The sequence below is a fragment of the Elephantulus edwardii genome, unplaced genomic scaffold (genome assembly GCF_000299155.1).
Source record: "Elephantulus edwardii isolate Elephantulus edwardi_28Jun2011 unplaced genomic scaffold, EleEdw1.0 scaffold00011, whole genome shotgun sequence".
In the NCBI taxonomy this organism is placed as follows: Eukaryota; Metazoa; Chordata; class Mammalia; order Macroscelidea; family Macroscelididae; genus Elephantulus; species Elephantulus edwardii.
The window spans coordinates 6,195,969-6,218,873 of record NW_006399761.1 but is presented as its reverse complement, the minus strand read 5'-3'; the positions used below and the strand labels follow the sequence as shown (position 1 = coordinate 6,218,873).

Here is a 22,905-nt window from a genome sequence, read left to right as displayed (position 1 = left end):
TCCAGTTGAATTTAAGGATCACCTCAGAAACAGGTGTGAGGCATTGAAAACTAGTGATCAAAGACCAGATTCTTCAACTGTGCCAAAAAGAACTGGTTGACAGTGAAAATGTTCAGGAAGTACCAGAACAAGAGCCAATGGTGATAAAGGATGAAGTTCAAGCTGCACTGAAAGCACTGACTGGCAAAGAACTAAGTCCCTAGTAATCAATGCAATACCAATTGACGTGCTAATAGGTGCAGACCTTGGTTTCTCCATATTATGCCAGGAAATTTTGAAAACAGCTACCTGACTCAATGGCTGGGAGAGAACCATATGTGCCCTCATGCCCCAAAAAAGTGATAAAATGTGGAAATTATCAAACAATATCATTACTATCTCATGCAAGCAAAATATTGATCATTCAAAAACAATAAGAAGAGAATAATGACAGGGAACCACCTGAACTTCAAGCTGGTTTTAGAAGAGGCCCCAAAACCAGGGAAATCACTGCTGATGTCTGCTGGATCCTGGATGAAGGCAGAGAACATCAGAAGAATGTGTTTTACTGATGTTTTATTGTGCAAAGACATTTGTGTGGGTCATAACAAATTATGACTAACATTGAGAAGAATGGGAATCTCAGAACACTTTATTGTGCTCATACAAGATCTAGACCTAGACACTGCTGTCCGAACAGAGGAGGGGAACGCTGTATGGTTTAAGATAAGGGTTTACTTTAGGATTGTATCTTTTCTCTATACCTATTCAATCTGTACGCTAAGCAAATAAATCATGAAGCTGGACTCTAGGAAGAATGTAACTTCAGGATTGGAGAAGACTCATCAACAACTTGCACTATGCAGGTAACACAACTCTGCTGAAAGTGAGGAAGATAGGAAGCCCTTGCTGCAGAAAATCAAGGACTACAGCCTCTGGTGTGGATTACATCTCAATATCAAGAAAGCAAAGGATCCATCTCACATACTTTGGCCAAGTTGCCAGGAAGGAACAGTCCTTGGAGAAGGACATCATGCTTGAAAGGGTGAAGGGACACAACAAAACAGAAAGACCCCGAATGAGATGACTGACACAGTAACTGGAGTAATAAGGGTAGGTGTGTCCGAGACAGTGAGATTGGTTCTGGATAGAGCAGTGTTCAGAGCTATCGTGCACAGGTCGCTATGAGTCACAGGTGACTAGATGGTATAGTGGGTAAGGAGTTGCACTGCAAGGTTGGTGCACCTCTGGCAGTATGACTACACCAACAGCTCCCTCGATGGGCAATCTCCTCTTCAATTTACAGACTCTGAAAATCCACTGAAAGGTCAGCTATGGCTTAGTTCCCAGTTGATGACAATAAATGAGTTCTATACAACTAGTTCCTTGTATTTATTCAGATACAGTCTTTTTTTCTTGTATATCAGATTCCAGAATGTTTCAGGAGTATGACCAATTATTAATTAATCATGTTGCTGTATACATATTAAACTTTTACATAAATCCTAAAACAAAAACTGCAAAGTATACCAAAAAGCAGGAGGTGGAAAATATCTACTCTTATGGAGGAAAATCAAAACATACACTCTTACCATTTTAGTCTAGGTCACTCAAATGTCATGTATGCTTTTGAAATTTTGAAAGAAAGGAGAGCTGAGTATCTGAACGAAGATTCCAAGCAATATGTGGGTAGAGACCGGAGAAACAGCTAAGCCAATTCCTGCCAGCAGACGGAAGAGACTCTTTGATGATACATGAGAAACAGAAAAAATAACTGAGTATTTTATCTCTACTACTAGACTACTGAATATGATAGACGGTGAAGAGACTGAGATTGTTAACAGCTTTAGTTTGCTTAGCTCCACAGCCAATACTCTTGGTATCAGCAGCCAAAAAATCAAAAGCCTAATTACATTGGGGAAACTCTGCTCTCAAACATCCTCAATTACTGAAGAGTAATAATGTCACTTAGCGATTAAGGTGTGCCTGATCCAGGTCCTGGTCTTCACAATTACTTGCTATTTGTCAGAAAGCTGGACAATTGCTAGTGATAGCGATGATAGAGGGAAAATTGATGCCTTTGAGCTGTCATGCTGGAGAAGAGTACTGAATACATGAACTTGGTAGTTTCATCTGAGAGAGGGTGAAACCAGGCTGCTCCTTGGAAGCAAAGATGCTGAAGCTTTGTCTGACATACTGTGTCTGCATACTGCCAGGAGGGACCAGTCCTTGGAGAGGGACATCATGCTTCGGAGAGTAGAAGGAGAGCGCAGGAGAGGAAGACCCTCGCTGAGATGGATTGACTCAGTGACTGGGGTAATAGGACTAGGTGTGTCAGAGGTGATAAGGTTGGCTCAGGACAGAGCAGGTTCAGAGCTACTGTAAATAGCGTCACTATGCACCTCAACAGCGCATAACAAATAATGCTGTAATAATCTATGGGTGTACTTCTCTTGGATTGTGCTGCAGCTCTTACTTCTCTGGAATGAATTCTAGTACTGCGATTACTGGTTCACATTGATTCTCTGCCCAACTGTCCAAGGCGGCACCAGTTTTCTATAGGATTAGGGAGGTTCTTTCTACTGATAGGCGCCAGCTGCTGAGGCAGACGTTGTGAGTCCTGCAGCTAGCAGCACCCACCTTGTGCACAAGTCATGACCCTAAGATGTTTTTTCCAAGGTCAGGAATCTTGTTTCCATGGTTAGGGGACTTGATTTGAAGATGAAGAGGCCCTTTTTCAAGGTGAGAAATCTTGTTGCCACGGTAACCAGATTTGTTTACCGGGTAACCACACTGTTGCGATAGCAACTAAACTTTTTCTGAAGATGATGGAACTTAATTTGAAGGTGCAGAGGCTTTTTTTTCCAAATCACTTGTTGCAAGATGAAGACACAGCAGCCTGCAGGCCTTCGCAGGACGAAACGCTGCTGCTCCCTGGCCAGGAATAAGTGACCAGGACCAGCAAGGCCCTGGCTGCTGACAGGCAGCCGGCATCAGGCATCGAAGCAGAAGCTGTGAGCCCTGTTGTTGGCCCCGTCCACCTCACACTGAAGAGGTGACTCTAAGGCTTTTTTCCAAGGTGAGGAATCTTGTTTCCGTGATTAGGAGACATACTACCATGGTTAAGAGTAATTGTTTAGAAGACGATGACACTGTTTTTCAAGGTGAGAAATCTTGTAGTCACGGTTACCGGATGGGTTACCATGGTTACCCTCCTGGCTGTCATGGTTACCCTCCTGGTTGCCATGGTAACCAATTTGTTTACATAGGAGCCAGACTGTTTCCATGGCCACCAAAGTTTTTCCAAGGATAAGACTTGTTTTGAAGGTGCGGAGACATTTTTTCCAAAGTGACTAATCTTGTTGCCATGGATACAGAAGGTGGGCGGGGGTACCCCGCTTTAGTTTGCAACTTCCCTTACAAGATGAAGACACAGTAGCCAGTAGGTCTTTGCAGGAAGAAACACTGTGGGCCCTGCGGTCACCTCGCACTGAAGTGATGACCCTAGGGCTTTTTCCAGGTGAGGAACCTCGTTTCCACGGTTAGGAGACATGATGCCGTGGTTAGATTTCTTTGATGAAGAGGCTATTTTTTAAGGTGCACGATCTTGTTGCCTTAGTTACCAGACTGGCTGTCAGGGTGACCAGACTTCTTGCCATGGTAACCAGCCTTAATTCCACGGTTCATAATCTTTCCCCCATGATCACGTGACTTGTTTTGAAGGTGTCGAGGAATTTTTTTCAAAGTGACTAATCTTGCTGCCACGGATGAGAGTAAGGCAGGTTTACTTCTTTGGTTTCCAACTTCCCCTAGGGAGATGAACACACAGTAGGCAGGCAGGATTTTGCAGGACTGGACATTGCTGCTCCCTGACCAGGAACAAGCAAGGAGGACACGTGAGGCTTGGCCTGCTGACAGGATCCTGGCACTGGAGCAGATGTGGTGGTCTATCCAGCAAGCCCAGCCCACCTCCCACTTGTTCTTTAGCTCTTTCAGCTTTTGAAATGCCAAGTGTGTTCTTCACTTCTTGTTTTCTGGAGATTATCTATTTGTACATTTCATTATAATACTTTGTTTTCTTGACTTGCCCCTTACAATTTTCTATTACAACTCTTACTTCAGTATTTCCTCCTTTTGTTTTGGCCTTTATGTCCTAGTGCAAGTTATAGAATCTGTTCTGTCAACCATTTTGGTCTCTTCAGTCTTCCTTAACTTTGTAATGACTTTATGTTTTTCTCATGGATGAAGTCCTTGATGTCATCCCACAACTCACCTGGACTTTGGTCATTAGTGTTCAATGTATCAAATCTAATTTTGAGACCATTTTTAAATTCAGTTGGAATAGACTCAAGATTTACTTTAATACTGGTGGAACAAACAGTACATCAACAGGGAACTTTCAGAAACTCAAGCTGGATTCAGAAGAGGCCATAGCACATTGCTGATGTCAGATGGATCTTGGCTGAAAGCTAATAACAGAAAGGTGCTTACTTGTTGTTTATGTTTTATTGACTATGTAAAGGCATTTGACTGTGTGAATCATAACAAATTATGGGTAAAACAGAATCATGAGAATCACAGAATATATAATTGTGCTCATACAAAATCTAAAGCAGTTTTCTGAATACAATATAGTAAGATAAAAAATCAGAAAAGGTGTGCATCAGAAAAGGTGGTTATATCCTTTTTCCATACCTATCAATCTATGTGATGAGCAAATAAACTGAAAAACTAGACTATGTGAACAAGAATATGGCATCAAGTGTGAAGGAAAAATCATCAGCACCCTATGTCATGCAGAAGACACAACCCTACTGGCTTAAGTGAAGGAAACTTCCAGTGCCGATGGCAAAGTTAACAGGACAGCAAGCAATAAATGTTGGAGAAGATGTGGAGAGACTGGAACTCTCATGCACTACTAGTGGGATTGTAAAATGGTCCAACCACTTTGAAAGGAAGTTTGACTTTTCCTCAAAAATCTGATCAAAGAAATCCCATATAACCCAGCTATTCCGTAGGAATATACCCCATGGAAAACAGAACTGAGACACAAATGAAAATTTGTAAAGTGATATTCATAGCAGTGTTATTCACCATAGCAAGAAAATGAAATCAGCTCAAATGTCCATCGACAAACAAATGGATTGTGAAATTATGGTACAGTCACACAATGGAATACCATGCAGCACTAAAGGGCAGTGATTCTGAAAAATACTATATAACACAGACAAGTTGAGAGAACATTAAGCTGAGAGAACTAAGTCAAGTCTCATAATGACAAATACTGCATAAGACCATTACTGTAAAAAACGTAACTAGTAAAATATGTATAACCATCCAAAAAGGGGAAAGAAAGAGCGAATAGCAGAGGAAGAAGGGAAGAAATCATTAGATAACAATGATGGGCAGCGAAGGGGGTGGATGAAGAAATTAGGAGACGACCCAAGAGGGACCTGAAAAGACAAGGTAATAGTAGGCCTAGGACAATGTGATTAATTTCATAAAACACAATGTATAGGTGATCATTTGAAACACAATGTAAATTAAGGAATATGAGATGTAAATGATGGAATATGTGAAATTATATGTACACGAATGGTATACAATGTATATGAATTTTGTATGCAAACCAATAAACACTAAACAAAAAGTGAAGTAAATCTGAAAACACTGAGGAAAATCAAAGACTAAAGTATCCAAAATGGATCACATCTCAACAACAAAAAACCCTCACCACTGGACCAACAGGCAACATCATAATAGATGGAGAAAAGACTGAAGTTGTCAATTATTTCATTTTACTTGGATCCACAATAAACACTCACAGTAGCTGCTATCAAGAAATTAAAAGACCTGTTTCATCAGGAAAATCTGCTGTCAAGGACCTCTCCAAAGTACTAAAGAGTAAGGATTTCAGTTTACCAAGTAAGATGCACCTGATCCAAGCATGGTCTGTCTTTTCAATTGCTTTCTATGCATCTAAAAGTTGGACAATAAATAAGGATGACAGAAGACCTACTGAAGCCTGTGAGTTATGATATTACCACAAGAGCACAGAGTATCCTACAGACTGCCAAAAGAGCAAAGTCTGGCTGGGAGGAAATGCAACCAGGCTGCTCTTTAGATGGACTGACACAGTGACTATAAAAATGGCCTTGAGCGTGGTACAGGTTGAGAGGATGAAGCAGGGTAGAGAAAAGTCTTATCTGTTCAGGGGATCATTATGAAGAGCAGTGAACTCAAAGGCCCCTAATAACCACAACATACTCAAAATGGGATTATGTTAGGAGGAAAGGAAGGAAACAATGCCCTTGAAGAGAAGACTTTCCAAGGGAATCTTCTACTACAATAACAATCAGGGATGGAGAGGAGAGGATGAAAGGGAAACCACCATTACATGGACGAATACAGAATTAGGAATACTGAAGTTCCAAAGAGTGAGAACAGAAAACTAACTACTCTCTTAGAATACCCCTGGGAGATGACAGACTTTTAAGAGATACCGCTTATCCAAAGGATAAGGCCTCATCCAGGATTTCCAAGTTCCCATATAGTGCAGCAACAGCAGAGAACTCTGCCTCCAAAGGATCATCTGAACTTGCACAATTTGCCCACAGCAATGACTGTTGTAGACTGAAATGCAGAGAACTTTAAGATGTCTGGTATGTTCCAAGGCTTTGTCCCTCCAACTCTCTACAAACTTAATACTGGCTAAAATCTAGTAACAGATACTGATATTACCAAAAAGGGAATTCTGAAATGCTTTAAATCTAGCGAAATAAAGAAATGTGACTTCACTTCATGCTCCATCATATCCAATGAGTGCTTTGTAATGGTGGAAATAATGAGAGTTAAAAGTTTTTTAAAAGTTATATGAGCCCCGTGCTTGTCTAGCACTAGGCTCCGATCACCCATGGATGTAGTGCCCCCCAGGACCTTTGACACCTAGGGATCTAAGGGGGTGGAAAATAATAAATAAAATCTAAAAATTCACATTTATATCTGCATCTGACATAATTTTATTTAATTCTGTATAGTAAACAAAAAATGTTAGTGGCTCTGTACTGGACTATAGTTAAAACAAAGGTTCACAACATATAATATAGTCCGACTGATTAACAAAGTTGTCATAGAGAGCTAGTTAAGATTTACCACTCTGCATCACCAATTGCTTTTGAAAATACATAGTCTTTCCCTCCAAAACACATAACACCATCTTTCAAATAGAATTTCCACTTGTTCTTGTTTCGATGAATCTGGAGAGGAAAAAAAATCTAAATTAATTCAGATTTTTAAGTAAATTAAGTTTCATTAATTAAGTGAAAAGATTTCTATGATTCTTTGCTATGCCACATGGGATTATTCTAAGTGATTCTTTAAAACTACCATCACTTCAAGACATTTCAGTCACCCATTCCCTCAACAAATATTCTCTCAGTCACTTTGCCTCATTGTGACTGTCTGCATGTTGCCATGATGCTAGAAGCTATTCCACTGAAAATTCAAATATCAGCAGAGCTTCCAGACTAAGACAGACTCAGAAACAGGACCGCTCACCTACTTCTAAAATACGCAGCCCATGAAAATACTATGAAGAGCAGAAGAACATTGTTCAATACCATGACAGATGATGAGTCCTTCAAATTTAAATATACTCAAAAGGCTACTAGGATAGAGCTGTCTCCTCAAAGCAGAGTCTACCTTCAGTACACAGATGGAGTGAAGTTTTCACCCTGTGAAGGATCTTCACGTACTCATGTGGCAAGACTCAAAATAAAGAGAAACAGCTACAAGCATCCATTAATAACTGGAATGTGGAATGTACACAGCATGAATCTAAAGAAATTGGAAGTTGTCAGATATTAAATGGAAATATATTAAGAGCAACATCTTAGACATTACTGACCTGAGATGGAATGGTATTGGTCATCTTAATCATATAATCATATGCTGTCAATGTCAAATAAAAGGAATGGTGTCACATTCATTGTCAAAAGAGTATTTGAGGATCTATTCTGAATATAAAGGGTTGTCGGTGATAGCATAATATACACATGTAGACAAGGAAGAGCTACTAATGTAACTGTTATTCAAATACACACGCCAACCACTAAAGGCAAAGGTAAAAAATACTGAGTATCTCAACTGACTGCTATAATCTGAAATTTACTTAATTATGCAACCTAGAAGCACTCATAATAATTGGCGACTGGAATGCTGAGTAGTAAAAAAAGAATGGGTAGCTGGAAAACGGCCTAGGAAACATGAAGCCAGAGATAATCATGATGGAATTGTACAATAAGTGACTGTGAGCGACTTTTTAAGAAAAGACAAACAGCTACAGAATTTTTTACCATCACTGAGTAAAAACACCTTTTTTTAAAAGAAACCAACGGTGACTGTGGACATGAGCCACACCTTATGAAATATAAAGGAATGAGATTAACTGCCTTTGTAGTAACAGAAGACAAGCTCAAGATCAGCAGCCAAAATAAGAGTAGGGGTTTAATGTGGAACACACCATCAAATACGCATATCCAAGTACTAGCTGAAGCAGAAGAAAATGAAAATCAGTCCAGAAGAGCCAAATACAACCCTGAAATTATAAAATTTTAATTTAAAAACCATCTGCAGGATAAATTTCAAGGATTCAATCAACACCAACAATTGATGACTTAAATCATAGTAGGCCCACGTACAACAGCTCTGAACCCTGCTCTAGCCTGAGCCATTTCACTATCTCTGACACAATGTCCTAAGTAAATATTTCAAAATGGCTAAAGTGGTCCATCAACAAGGACCTGCCAGAAATTCAAGCTAACTTCAGAAGAGGCTGTGGAGCAGAGAGGATGTTGAAAGCAGAGAATACCAGAAAAATATTTATTTTGTGCTTTACCTACTACACAAAGGCATTTGACTATGGTTAATTAATCATGAGCAACAATGAGAAAAATGAGAATTCCAGAACAGTGCTCACACGAAACTCACACAAAGATCAAGATGCAATTATCTGAACAGAACAATACTGAATCGTTTAAAATAAGGAAAGGTGTACAACAAGGTTATAGTTAGTCTTTCTCCATACCTGAGGAAATCACTCAAGAAGCTGGATTACATGAAGACTGTGGATCAAGACTGGAGGAATATTCATCAACACCTTAATTATGCAAATGAAGATTTGAAGCACTGCTAAAGCAGCACAGACTACAGACTTCAATAAGGAATACACTTCAGCATCAAGAAAACCAAAATCTGCATTGCAAGGTGGACTGGGGGGTGGAGGGGCAAAGAAGGGGAGAGGAGGAAAGTGTGTAACAATGAATGAATGAAAACTCAACCTTTCTCTCAACTTTCCTTAAAAGTCACAATTTTAAAAATTTCTAAACACACACACACAGAAAACTTAAATCCTCACCACTGGACCAATAGACAACATCATGATAGTGGAGAAAAGACAGAAGTCATTAATGATTTCCTTTAACTTGAATCCACAATCAACACCCATAGCAGCAGCTGTCAAGAAATCAAAAGATGTGCTGCACTGGGAAAATCTGCTGTCAAGACGTCTTTAAAGTGCTAAAGGACTTCTTTAAAGGGTTAATAAGCAAGGATGTCCATTAAAAAAACTAAGGTGCATCTGACCCAAGCGATGGTATTTTCTATTCTTTTCTATGCATATGAAAACTGGACAACAAATAAGGACAAAGAACAACTGATGTCTTTGAATTGTGATGTAGGAGAAAATTATTGAATATCCCAGAGATTCCCTAAAGAATAACAAATCTGATTTGGAGGAAGTATAACCAGTGTGCTTCTTGGAGGTAACTATGGGAAAACTTTGTTTTATATCTTATGGGCATGTCAGGAGGCATTCCTTGAAAAATAGATATAATTCTGCACAAAGGAGAAAGTTCCTGGAAAAAAGATAAATACTATCAAAGAGATGGACGGACATAATGACTGCAACAAGGTAGAGACTGTGAGGAGGATCTGTTCATAGGCTGCTATAAGTAGCAATAAACCCAACAGCATCTAACAATAACAACATGCATCTGACTCACTTTAGTTTGCAAATATACTTGAGCTTACAGGCATAAGCACAAATATGGAATAGACAAGATTCATGTCACTGAAGAGTTAACATTTTAGCAAGGAAAAGATAACAAAAAATACTACTACCATAAATTAATGAAAAATTGTTGCTACTTTTTAAATACTGGAACCATAAATAGCGAAGTGGAGTGACAACAGCAAATAGGATGATCAGGGTAAGTATGACTCATGAGATGACAACCAAGCAAAGCTTATAATATGAAGCAGCTGTTGTTATGGGCCACTGAGTCGCGTGCAACGCATAGAGACCTTATGAACAACAGCTTCCCAAAAATGCCCTATTCCAAGCCAATCTCACTGACTCCGACACACAGACCCTCTTTACCCCAGTTGCTATATCAATCTATCTCGTCCAGGGTCTTCCTCTCCTGCTCTATCCCTCCACCATTCCGAGCATGATGTCCTTCTAAGGACCAGTTCCTCCTGACCACGTGCCCAAAGTATGTGAGAAGCTTCACAATTCTAGCCTCCAAGGAGAAGCTTGGTTTCATTCTCTCCAAGGCCGATTTATATGTTTTCTTGGCAGTTAATGGTATGTTCAAGACTCTTCTCCAGCACCACAACTCAAAGGTACTGATTCTTCTAATTGTGAATACCATGGCTGGATCAGGTGCACCTTAGTCTCTAGACTGACATCGTTGTCTCTCAGTACTCTGGAGAGGTCCCTGACAGATTTTCCCACACAGTATGTTAGGAATAACAACAGACAGATATTGACTCAAAAGCATTTCAATGAATGGATATACAAGAACAAAGGCCCTGAGGATGTATATATGCCTGGACTGTTCAAGAGCAGCAAGGAATTTAGCATGCCTAAAAAGTGAGAACGTGGTTACTATTACCAGAAATTGGGAAGCAGTATTTAATTATAAAAGAAAAAAGCAATGTTTAATTATAAAAAAATTTAATAAAGCATTCAGTAAAGTCGAAGATAAAGCTTCTAATTGGTTATATTTTGCTAACTATTGTTTGTATTCCACAAATCGGCTTTGACAGACAAAATAAAACAGGAAATCCTACCCACCTTGAGAGGTAAAAAAAAAAAATGGAATCATTGTTACCTCTGGATAAACAAGGAGTGAGTACTTAAAAGCCTTAGAAATACATGATCTAAAATTAAGGAAAAGAGAAAAATCAAACTTAGTCGTTGATTCAAAAAGAACTCCTCAAATTCACTGTCATCAGGGAAGAACCAACTCACAGCTGACCCTTCAGTGAGTTTTTGGAGACTCTAAGTTGCACGGGAGGAGATTAGCCATCTTTCTATTGAAGAATCACTGGTGGACTGAACCGCCATAGAGACTTGGCCTTTGGCAGCGCAGCTCCCTAAGGACCAGACCATCCTAGCTCCCCAGCTACTGACCACAGTCCATCAAAGGGTATTCACTGGTATTCAGGTGCAGTATGTGAAGCACAGAATAAACAAAAGGATAAATCATAAATCTCTATTTGTATTTTTTCCCTTAAAAAATAAAGTCACAATAATGTTTACAGATAAAAAAATAGTAACTCTGAGCTTGACTCCAAAATTTTCACTTGCAAAGGTCTTAAAAAGTCCCTGTAATGCAACAATATCAAGTCAATCCAAATGGTAGCCTGACCAAAATTAGGAGACAAATCATGCTGGTAGCTTTATAAAAAGATGCTTATTCTAGAAATGCAGAAATGATTCACTATTACAAATGTATTCATATAAACTCTTATCACTAGACCCAAAGAACCAAATCATATCCTCATCTGCAATAATGTTATAAAGCAGCTGAAAAAAGCTCACATATCTTAAATGTTTTTATACACTTAAAATAAGAATTAAAAAAATAAAATTTAAAAAATTAAGGACAACACACACACATACAAGCTTCTACACCTAGGCCAGCCCTAGATCCAACAACATGCTTAGCAGAGAAAAGCATAAAAGCACTCACACCAGTGTCAGGACTTACAAAAGAATGCCCATGATTCAGCAACTTACAGCCTCCAGTCAAAAGACATACAAAGCAACTGGGTAAGAGAGAAGCAGATACATAGAAAGTCAGAATGGATCAAACAAATCTGCAGATGTTATGAGTATGTCTGAAACACTGGAGATAGGGAAGAGGGAGAAAAATGTGCAACAATGCATAAATGAAAACCCAATATTTCTGTAAACTTTCATCCAGCAGGGACCTGAAAAGACAGGATAATGGTGATTAATTTTATAAAGCATAATGAATGGGAATGACTGGATGGAAGACAATGTGAATGACGAATAGTATGAAACACATGTATACACACTTTAAGCAAACCAATGTTTTTTAAAATTCACAATAAAAACTGAAAAACATTTTAAAACTCTGGAGATGACAAGTTAGTTTAAAAAAAAACTCAATGCTGATTGAAAATTGATATAAAACAATCCCTAGCTTTCACATATACAAGCAAGAGAAGAGATAGCAAAAGACTCCTCTTATGCCAACAGGAGAGAAAACAGTTAAGAATAAACTTTTGAAAGATGGTGCTTTCGCACTTGTACCTGGAAACCATTCCTTTTTCCTCATGAACCAGTCAGCTCTGTTACCATATCCTCAAATAATACCATCTACTATCCATTACTGCAAGATCATGTACATTCTCAATTCTTGAGAATTCTTGTTTCTAGCTGTCACTATCAATATGCTCAACAATGTACCTTCCAAAAACACCATCTCTTAGTTCCTTGAGTTCTTCTCCAATGATTTTATTTCCTCTACCTTAACTCAGCCACTTAAGTTATCAGCATGTTAATTGCTATCGTCATCGTCGTTGTTGTTAGGTGCTGGCAACCTGTAGAGATCCTATGAGTAATGGAGCTGAATTCTGTCCTATCCTGTGCCAACCTAATAACATCTGACACACTCAAGACTATCGCTATAATCACTGTCAATCCACCCAGCCGAGGGTCTTCTGTTTTGCCATCGTCTCACCTTCCCAAGCCCAAAGAACTTCTCCAAGGAATAGTTGCCAACCACAAAGTCTCACCATAATCTCAATTTCAACCACAACATCCTGTTTTCCAGTTCAATTCCTTCCTACACTCAACTTGAACATTCCCTTATGCCTACAAAGGCCTCAATCCTATCCTCTTTTCCACTGGTTTCTCTTCCTCCCATGGCCTGATGGACATTCATCTGTGCCCAGCTTCAATTCTATAGTCTATCACTGTGTCCACACACGTTCCCCCTTTATGCTGTACTACTTCTTGTGCTCCAGGGGTGTAGCCTGTAGGCAGGTGGTCTGCTAACCCTCTCTGGCAAGTCAACTCCACCAGCTGCTCTGTGAGAAAAAAGATGGGAAATCTCCTTTCATGTCATTTTACAGCCCAAGAAACCCAATGAGAGATCATCTTTGAGTCAGTTTTGACTAGATGGCAGTGAGTTTAGTTCAGATGATACTTCTGTAAACAAATAACACTAGTTAAATCCAACTTTTCTAGGTACTCTGTGCTGATATCCATGCAATGAGTAAATCTGCTACAAAAGACCTCTGACCTCTATAAAACAAAGATGTTACTTTGAAAAGTAAGTGTACCTGACCTAAGCCATGGCATTTTCAATCTTTCATGCATGTGAACATAGGGCAATAAATCAGGAAGATGAAGTAAGAATTATTACCTCTGAAAGATAGCGTCACTGAGGTGTATCAAGTATACTGTGGACTGCAAAAGAATACAAACTCTATCTAGTAGTAAGTATGAAGAATGGTACCCTGAAGTCAGGATGGTGAGACTGCCTCATGAACTTCAGGGATGTTCTCAGGAGGGACCAGCCCCTGGACAAGTACAGCTTGCTTGGGAAGGCTGAGAAGAGGAAAACCATTAACGAACTAGACAGACCCAGTGACTGCAAAATGGGACTATGCACAACAGAGACTGTGAGAATGGCACAGGAATGGGAAGATTTTGATCTGTTGTGCATAGGATAGTTATGAATCAGACCTGATTCAACAGCAGCTAACAATGACATCACGTCCACGCAGCTGATTAAAGAGAGAAAAACATAACCAACCAATGCTTATTGTAGTTGTTGTGTACCATCGAGTTGGAATCAACCCATAATTGACACTCTGGTGGGTTTTCAGAGGCAGTTCTTCAAATGGAAGGAGACTGCCCCTCCTTCTCCTGCCAACCAGCTAGTGAATTCGAACCACATGGCTTCATGACTGCAGTGCAGCTTTTTATCATTCAATTTCAAATGTCACCTGGAAAATGTACTTACTAATCCTTACTTGGCTTCTAGAACACTCCTGGTTTTCCTACTGACTACTCATTCATTTCCTTTACTGGTTCCTCTTTTCTCTCTCAATTCCAGATTATAACAAGAATCTTACTTCCGTTTATATCTACTGTTGGTGAGTTCAACTAATGACATAGCTTCAAAGATGCCTTTGGTGTGTTGACTAGAGAGCTCGAGTGGCATAATCCACAGGGAGGTGTGCGGCTAACTCGAAGTCAGTACCATTCTGTGTCACAGCCACTAGAAGATTCACGGAAGAAAGATGAACAATCTCCTGCCATGCAATTTACAGCCTCCAAAACCCACTGGACTCCAAGTGAGTACTGACTTTACATAAATGAGAATAAATATGCTGAGTAGTTCCTAATATTTCTACTGCAGATCAAATTTCTCCTCCAGACTCCAGATTCTCATTTGTCTACTCATTCTGGATGCTGCATGGGCATCTCAAACAAGTTTAAAACTAGAACCCTGTCACCCCAAGTTTCAAATCTATACTCATCTCAGTAGTACCACTCATTCTTCTAGGTTCGTAGAGCAAAAAATCTCAGCTATTTTTTATGCCTTGCACTCACACCCCACATCCAGATTCATCAGTAAATGTCAGATCTATTTACAGATCATTTAGTATTTCGACTATTTTTACTAACTCCACTACTTTAACAATTATCTAAGCTGGTACCCACTCTCACCTGGATTAACATAGTAGCTTCATAACTAGTTTCACTGTTCTCTCCTTTGTCCCCTGGTTCATAAGCACAGCAATCAAGATAATGCTGTTAAAAAACATAAGTCAGATTTCACTTTTCTCCTCAAAACTCACCAATGAGGGAGCTATGGTGGCCTAGTGGCAAGAAGCTGCACTGCAATCCCAGAGGTATGCAGTTTGAATCCATCTCTGCTGGAGAAAGAGGGACAATCTCCTCCTACACCAGTCAGATCCAATTTGACAGTACACACACACACCAAAAAAAAAAATTAAAAAATAAAATAAAGAAACTTAAAAAAAAAACTCACCAACGATTCCTATCCAAAATCTAAAGTCCTTCCCATGAACCAGTGATCCTTTACTTTCTGATCTGATCTCCCAAGCGTTCCCTGGATATATGGGCATTCTCCTTCCTCTCAAAATATCCTCATGTTTCATTCCTTTACCTCCTCCTGATGGTCACCTTAACATCATTAAAATACAAAATTCCTTCTTTTAGTGTCATCCCGGCTGGGGGGGAGGGGGAGGAGAAGTGTTTCATTTTGAACAATAAACTGATTCTGAGATTAATCTTTAAAATATCTAGGAAAATTCTGAAAAAGAATTGTGAAAAAGCAGTGACTCTACCAGATAGCAAAACTTCAATAATTAAAACAGTGGCTTGAATCCATAATCAACAGGCAGAGAAGCAGCAATGAATAAATCAAATCATATAAACCACTGACAAATATGCTGTCAAATGCCTCTTTAGGGGCCGCAGCGCGCGGCGGAGGCGGGCGGCGGGCAGCTCGGAGCCCCGGCCCAGGAACAATGTGATAAAGAAAACAGCAAGAAAGAGAAAAGTCACACCACAAAAAGCTGCTTTACACATGGAGAGATGCATGAAGAGTCCATTTGGGGGAATCGTCCGGAGAGTGGACTCGTCAGAAAAAGGGTGAACTAGAAGACCCGGGGAGTGCTGACAAGACAGCGGACGGGGAGCTGAACTGAACGTGGATAGTCTCATCACCCGATTGCTGGAGGAACTCTACTATGCTTAGTGGTAAAAAGATGCACTACAGCCGGCGGCGCCGGGGAGCTGCGGCCCGGCGGGAGCTACATCACTACTGACCTGCCCTCAGGTTGACTCAGCAATTCTGGTAAATCACCACCTGTAGCAGAATCATCACCTGTACTAGCCACCCCAGAGGAAATCGCTGAGATGCAAAGGAAAAATGAGCTGAAACTCAAGATAAAGGAAGAACATCTTGCTGCTTTGCAGTTTGAAGGCTGCAGCACTTCCATGATACATCTTTCAAGGATATGAGCATGTATGGCTGGGCACGGTTGATGGCAGTGCATCTAAATTCCAGGGTCGATCTCCACAATAGTCTATGTGTTTCCTACTGCCAAAGGGGCCCTTTAGAGTAGTGAGAGAAGATCTTCACCCTGAAACCCACAGTGTCCCTTTTCAGCAGGAAGTAGCTAAGAGAATATGCCATCCCCTTTTCCTTATGAATCAGGGTGAAGTCTCTCTCAGGGAGGAGTGATAGGGAATGGCAAAGGACACACTGACAAAGGAGATTAATCAGAACTGGCTTTGGCGGGCACTGTGGCAACTGGACAATTAAAACAGACATGGGGGGGAGGGAGGAACGGACTGGGGAGGAGGGTGGAGAAAGCAGTGCAACAAAGAATGAATGAAAACCCAAAATCTCTGTAAATGTTCATTAAAACTAATTTTTAAAAAATGCCTCTTTAAAATCCCATCAAGCAAGGATGTCAGTTTAAAGAGTGAGGGGCACCTGGCCCAAGCCAGGGAATTTTCATTTGCTTCAAACGTACATTAAAGTTAGGCAATGACTGAGGAAGATTAGAGAAAAACTGATTCCTCTGAACTGGAACGGTGGCTAAGAGTACTGACCATATAAAAGAACAAGCCAATCTGTCTTGGAGGAGGTGCAGTCAGGGTGTTCCTTAACAGCAAGAACGGGGAGACTTCATCTCAAACATCTTGGGCATATTATCAGAAAAGCCTTGTCCTTGGAAAAGGATCAAATGTTTGGAAAAGCAGAAGGTCACTCAAAGATAAGAAGACCCTAATGAGAAGGAATGACAGTGAATGCAGCAACGGGCTTAATTCCCTATAGTGGAGATTGTGAGGATGGCATAGAACTGGACGTTTCAATCTGTTGTACATACAAGGTCGCTATATATCAGAGTCCACTCAATGGCAACAACATGCTCAGTCCCAGTCCATGAAGAGACAAACTGTTTTGTTCCATGAATGGAACAAAAATAAAGTAGACTTAACTACAAAATTATAGTATATGGAACTATCTCCATCAGTAGGGACAAATTAAACTTTTCTATAAATGATGTTAAGACAACTGGGAGTCATTGATAAAAATGAAAGGTGGAATTAACTGTATGTTACATTATGCATCAAGAGATGATTTGCTTTGGTACAGTCAGCTGTCAGGGACCTGTCCAGAGCAATGAAGAGCAACGATGTCAGCCTGGAGAGTAAAGTGCACCTGATCGCTTGCTGTATGTCAGAGAGCTGAACAATGACCAGGGATGATAGAAATAGAATTGATGTCTTTGAGTGGTGTTGGAGAAGAGTACTGAATATACTATGACTGCTAAGAAAATGAACAGGTTTGCCCTGGAGAGGGTGAAGCCGGCCTGTTCCGTGGGGGCAAGGAATGTGAAGCTTCGTCTGACATACTTTGGACATGTTACAAGGAGGGACCAGTCCTTGGAGAAGGACATCATGGTTGGAAGGGTGGAGGAAAGGAGAGAGGGAGATAATCGATGAGATGGATTGATACAGTGACTAGAGTAATAAGGGTAAGTGTGTCGGAGACAGTAAAGTGGCAGAGGATAGAGCAGGTTTCAGAGCTGTTGTTCACAGCTGTCACTATAAGTCACAAGCAACTCGACAGCACTTAACAACAATAATTATGCACCAACATAGACATCAAGTGGGTTAAAATTTAAATATTAAAAACAATTATAGGAATAAATACACATAAAATGAAGATGCAGCATAATATTTTCATATTCCATTACGATGTTGTTGTTAGGTACCATGTAGTCGGCCATGACCCCTAGGGACCCTATGAACAGTAAATCTGTACCCTGCCCTGTCCTTTGAAAGGACATCCTCACCATCTTTGATACACTTAAGTCCACTGTTATAGTCAGGATGTCAAGCCAATTCACTGAAGGTCATCTTCTCTCACTGACCTAGCTGCTGACAAGCTAATTCTAACTTATGAAGACTAATTGTGGATTACTAGAGCAGAATTAGATTAAGGGTTTTCAGCGGTCAATTTTTCACCAGGTTTCACTTCTGAGGTGCTTCTAGGTAAACTTGGATCTTTAAGTTAGGGTAGCAGCTCAGTGTTTTAAACTGAGGACTTCCTAACAAAATACTCTGTATTAAAAGATTTCACCATTGAACTTTTCTGCCAGATCCTTGTTACTTCAATCTTAATATTAATCCTGACGTTCTCCAGAGTTCTAAGAACATGTCTACCCCCTTTATTTAACCAGTCCTCTTTCAGTGTATCTCACGCACACTCATGGTCATCGAGTGAGTTCTAACTCACAGCGGTCTGACAATCACTTTTCAAAACTATAACAGAAGACGATGACTACTCGCCTTTCTCCGGAAGAGCAGCTGGTAGATTCGAGCCACCAGAGTCATGTGGCCTTCTGTCCAACAGATGAGGCAACCAGAGGATGCAGACCAGAGGCCATCAATAAGCCCTTTTTCATGGCACATGTTAAGCCTTTTTTAAACTCCTCTACTTTTTAAAGGTAAATTCCACATGTCAATCAAAGCCAAATAAAATATAATGAAAAGAAAAAGTGCTTCTCAAACTTTAATGTACATACGAATTAACTGCTGATCTTATTAAAATGCGTATTATCATGCAGTACTCCTGAGTGGGACTAAAATTCTCCATCTCTAACCATCTTTCAGGGAAATGAGTATTACTTGCCTTCAAAACACACTGAATAGAAAAGCACTAAAAGGAAACGAAAGTATTTTTTAATTGCTTAGGGTGAGACTATATTTAATACTAGTTCAAACAAGTCAACTAATGACTACAAATGGGAAGTTATTCTTTTTAGAAATTCACTGTAGCAGTGTTTCCTTTAACCTTTAATAGACATTCTCTGTTAACTATTATTCCAAGTTTTTTACTCATCTTCAAAAATATTTCAATTCTTGCCTCATTGCTATAGTTTCCATTAGATGGAAACTGCATTCTTAAAACAGTTCCTGAACAAAAGAGTATTCTAAGATAACCAGATTTCTAATCGTTGCACATCTCAGTATCACTCTTCCTGCCTACTCTACACGGCTATTTTAAGACACAATGTATGAAGAAACTGAAAAACAAAACTATGCAATTAATCTCCACAGTGTGAGCTATCTCCTACAACATAGCACAATAAAAAATATTATTATCCATAATGGTCTGGAAAACTCTTTGAAATACTGTAAATGCAAATATAACTTAGTACCTTATAATGGTTTCTTCATTAAAAGCAATATACTTTTAAAAAAGAAATAAAAATACACATTGTATTGGGGGAAAGAAATATATTATTAATAAGAAACTAAATGTATGTACAACTAAAACTCTGCATCTTCGCTTCTGTGAGGAATATTCAGCTGATCCTCTTCTAAGACAGGTTTGTTCATTCTCTAGCAGTCTATGGTGTATTCAATATTCTTTTTCAACATTGCTATTTAAAGGTATCAGTTCTTCTACCTTTACATTCATATGAAGCAAATAAAATGAATATGGCTTAGATAAGGTGCACCCTAGCCTTACTGACATCTATGCTATAGAACACTTTAAAGATACTGTTTGTAAATGCTCCCAGTGCAATACATCATTTGAGTTCCTGATTGTTGCTCTTACGTGCACTGACTGTGGATCTAAGTAATTAAATCCTGTGTAACTTAAATCTTTTTTGGTCTTTATCATGATGTTCCTTACTGCTCTAATTTTAAGGATCTTTGTTTTCTCTATGTTGGGGGCAATCCATTCTAAAAGCTGCCGTCTTTTCATCAGTAAGTACTTAAAACCCTCTTTACTTTGAGCAAGCAAAGTTGTGATCTGCATAGCACTGATTGTTAACATGTGTTCCTCCAATCTAAATGCTATCATGTTCTTTATACGTGCCTAGTCTGCAGACTGAAGTAGTACAGTAAAAAGATACACACCTCATGCACATCTTTCCTATTTTAAAACATACAGTGTCCCCTTGTTCTGATCAGAACTGCCTCTGGTTTATGTACAAGTTCAGCACGAATACAACTAAATGTTTTGGGATTTCCATTTATCCGTAATTTTTTCTGATTTTCTGATTCAGAATTGAATTATTTTGCAGGTAACAAAACACAGATAAACATCTTTTGCACAGGGTGCTTTCAACCAGGGGTCTCTGGTGGCTTAGTGTGAAGGAGCTATACTGCCAAGCAAAAGCACGCAGTTCAAATGCATTAGCCGCTCCTCAGGAGGAAGCGGGGCAGTCTCCGCTCTGTGATTTAATGCCTCTGAAAACTGCCTGGAGAGTCAACCATGAGCTGGTTCACACTCGACGGACCTAACAACTCCTTCCAACCAAGATTTAGCTGATATCGCCAAGGATATCCCTCAGCCTAAATTCTCTTCTAAATCATTTGAATTTCTGGCAGTTCCCTGCTGATGGAATGCTGCCACCAGTACTTTTTTCCAACTGAGTGCAGCTTCACACTGTTGCTGTTGTTGTCAGGTACAGTCAAGTACAATTCACACAGACCTAAACCCTGTTCTAGCCTGTGCTTGCCTCATCATCTTTGATACACTTGAGGCCACTGATCCAACACCCTGTCAATTCATCTCACTGGGGTTCTTCCTCTCATTGGCTGATCCTACACCTTTTTTAAATATTTTTATTTTATTATTTTTGTGTGCATGTACCGTCAAATCAGATCTGACTGGTACAGGAGGAGATTGCCCCTCCTTTCCCAGCAGAGCATCTGGTGGATTTGAACCGTGCACCTCTGGGATTGTAGTTGCAGCTCCTTGCCAATAGGCCACCAGAGCTCCCCGCTACACCTTTTCAAGCATGACAGACTTTTCCAAGGAGTATGAGATTTATAATACACCCAAAAAGAAAACATTCAAGGCTTCACTATCCCTCACACCTCTATTCTACACCTGGTATTCTACTTTGAGTATCTATTCTCGAGATTATATATACACACACACACACGTATACACACATATATATATACACACACACATATGTATACACATATATACACACACATATATATATTGTTGTTGCTGATTGCCTTTGAGGCAAGCACAACACATACATAGCCTCATAGTAACCCTATGAACAAAAGGCCTGAAGACCCTCTACAAGTATTGACATTTATCAAAGCTCACAGTTTCTGGAGGCATGTTGTTTACGAAGTGGATGCTACTCCCGCTTCCAAATATATAAACTGATCAATCACTCAAGGTCCATTTCAAAGGCCCTCACCACTCACGAATGATCTTAAGATCACTCTAACTATAATCTATAATGATCTCTTGCATTTCCCAGCCATTTCAGGATTGTGCCATTCATCTTAGCTATTGAGTAGCTGCAGTTGTTGTTGTTGTTGTATACTGTTGAGTTGGGACTGACTTTTATCTATCTGATCCTCCAGTGGATTTTCACGGGCAGTTACTAGCACAAGAGATTACCCATCTTTTTCCCACAGAACATCTGGCAGATGTGCACGCTGCCTTTGGGTTGACAGCGCCAATTCCTTTCTACTAAACCATCAGAGTTCCCTGTTACTGATTTACATGTCAGGTATTTCAGCACATGATTTACCTGCCATCTCAGTGTATTATTCTGAACATCTTGTTTCAATAAGCTTGTTAAAGCCTTAAATTTTAAACTGTAATTCTTTTGAAATCACTGAGACAGCACAGTAGTCTCAACCTAAAACACACCCTCAAAACTCAGATAAAGAGCTATGTCAAGAGTAATTTAACTGTAAACTAGAATTTACATCATTTTGTATGCCTTTATAAAATAAATGCAAGTAATAAATTCCCAAGTCCAAGAAGTGAATACAGTACCTTGTCATACCGACAGACAATGACATTATCCGTGTCAAAGAGATCTGGTATATCCTGTTCACTAACATCATCTCCAGAATTTAAAGGGTCCTAAAGATGAAAGATAATTATCTTGAGAAATTTCATGCTAGTTTTAATTTTTTTAAAGCACAAAGTATACAGAAATAGAAGAACTTGGAGAAGCACAATAGCACTGTATATTTAAAGCATCAAGTTTGGAGTCAAGCTCAGCTTTAAGTTAGCAGGAAAATTGCTGAAATTCTCCATATCTCAGTTTACTCATCTGTAAAATGAGAATAAAAACACCAGTGGGCACTGGAAATGTTACAGAAACTGTATGAGGTAAGACTTGGCATGCTATCTGGCATATATATGAAGTCATCATAAATAACAGCTGGTACAGCATTTATGCTCCTTAATTAGCACATTCCATGCAGATTTTACATTTATTAGGATTAGAGCAGATAATTTATCTACCCTAGCTATCTTCTTTAAACTTCATTCCTAATCACTAATGATCCCACCATCTCTCATTGTTATTATGTGCCATCGAGTCACCTGCAACTCATAGTGACCCTATGTACAACAGCCCTAAATCCTGCTCTATCCTGTGCCAACCTTATTGTCTCTGACACACCTACACCCCTTACCCTAGTCACTGAATCAATCCATTTCATCGAGGGTCTTCCTCTCCTGCGCTGTCCCTCCACCCTCCCAAGCATGA

General features: G+C 39.6%; 1 protein-coding gene across 1 annotated transcript in view; it reads right to left on the bottom strand.

Annotated features, from left to right (window-relative positions):
* Positions 1–7,127: 7,127 nt before the first annotated feature.
* GTF2A1L (general transcription factor IIA, 1-like) overlaps positions 7,128–22,905 on the bottom strand; it is a 47,192-nt gene continuing 31,414 nt past the window's right edge. The window contains exons 9-10 of the mRNA XM_006881013.1: positions 22,182–22,271; positions 7,128–7,235 (exon numbers count right to left, since the gene is read on the bottom strand). Coding sequence (XP_006881075.1) covers positions 7,128–7,235; positions 22,182–22,271 — 198 coding nt within the window. The remainder of the gene's footprint in view (positions 7,236–22,181; positions 22,272–22,905) is intronic.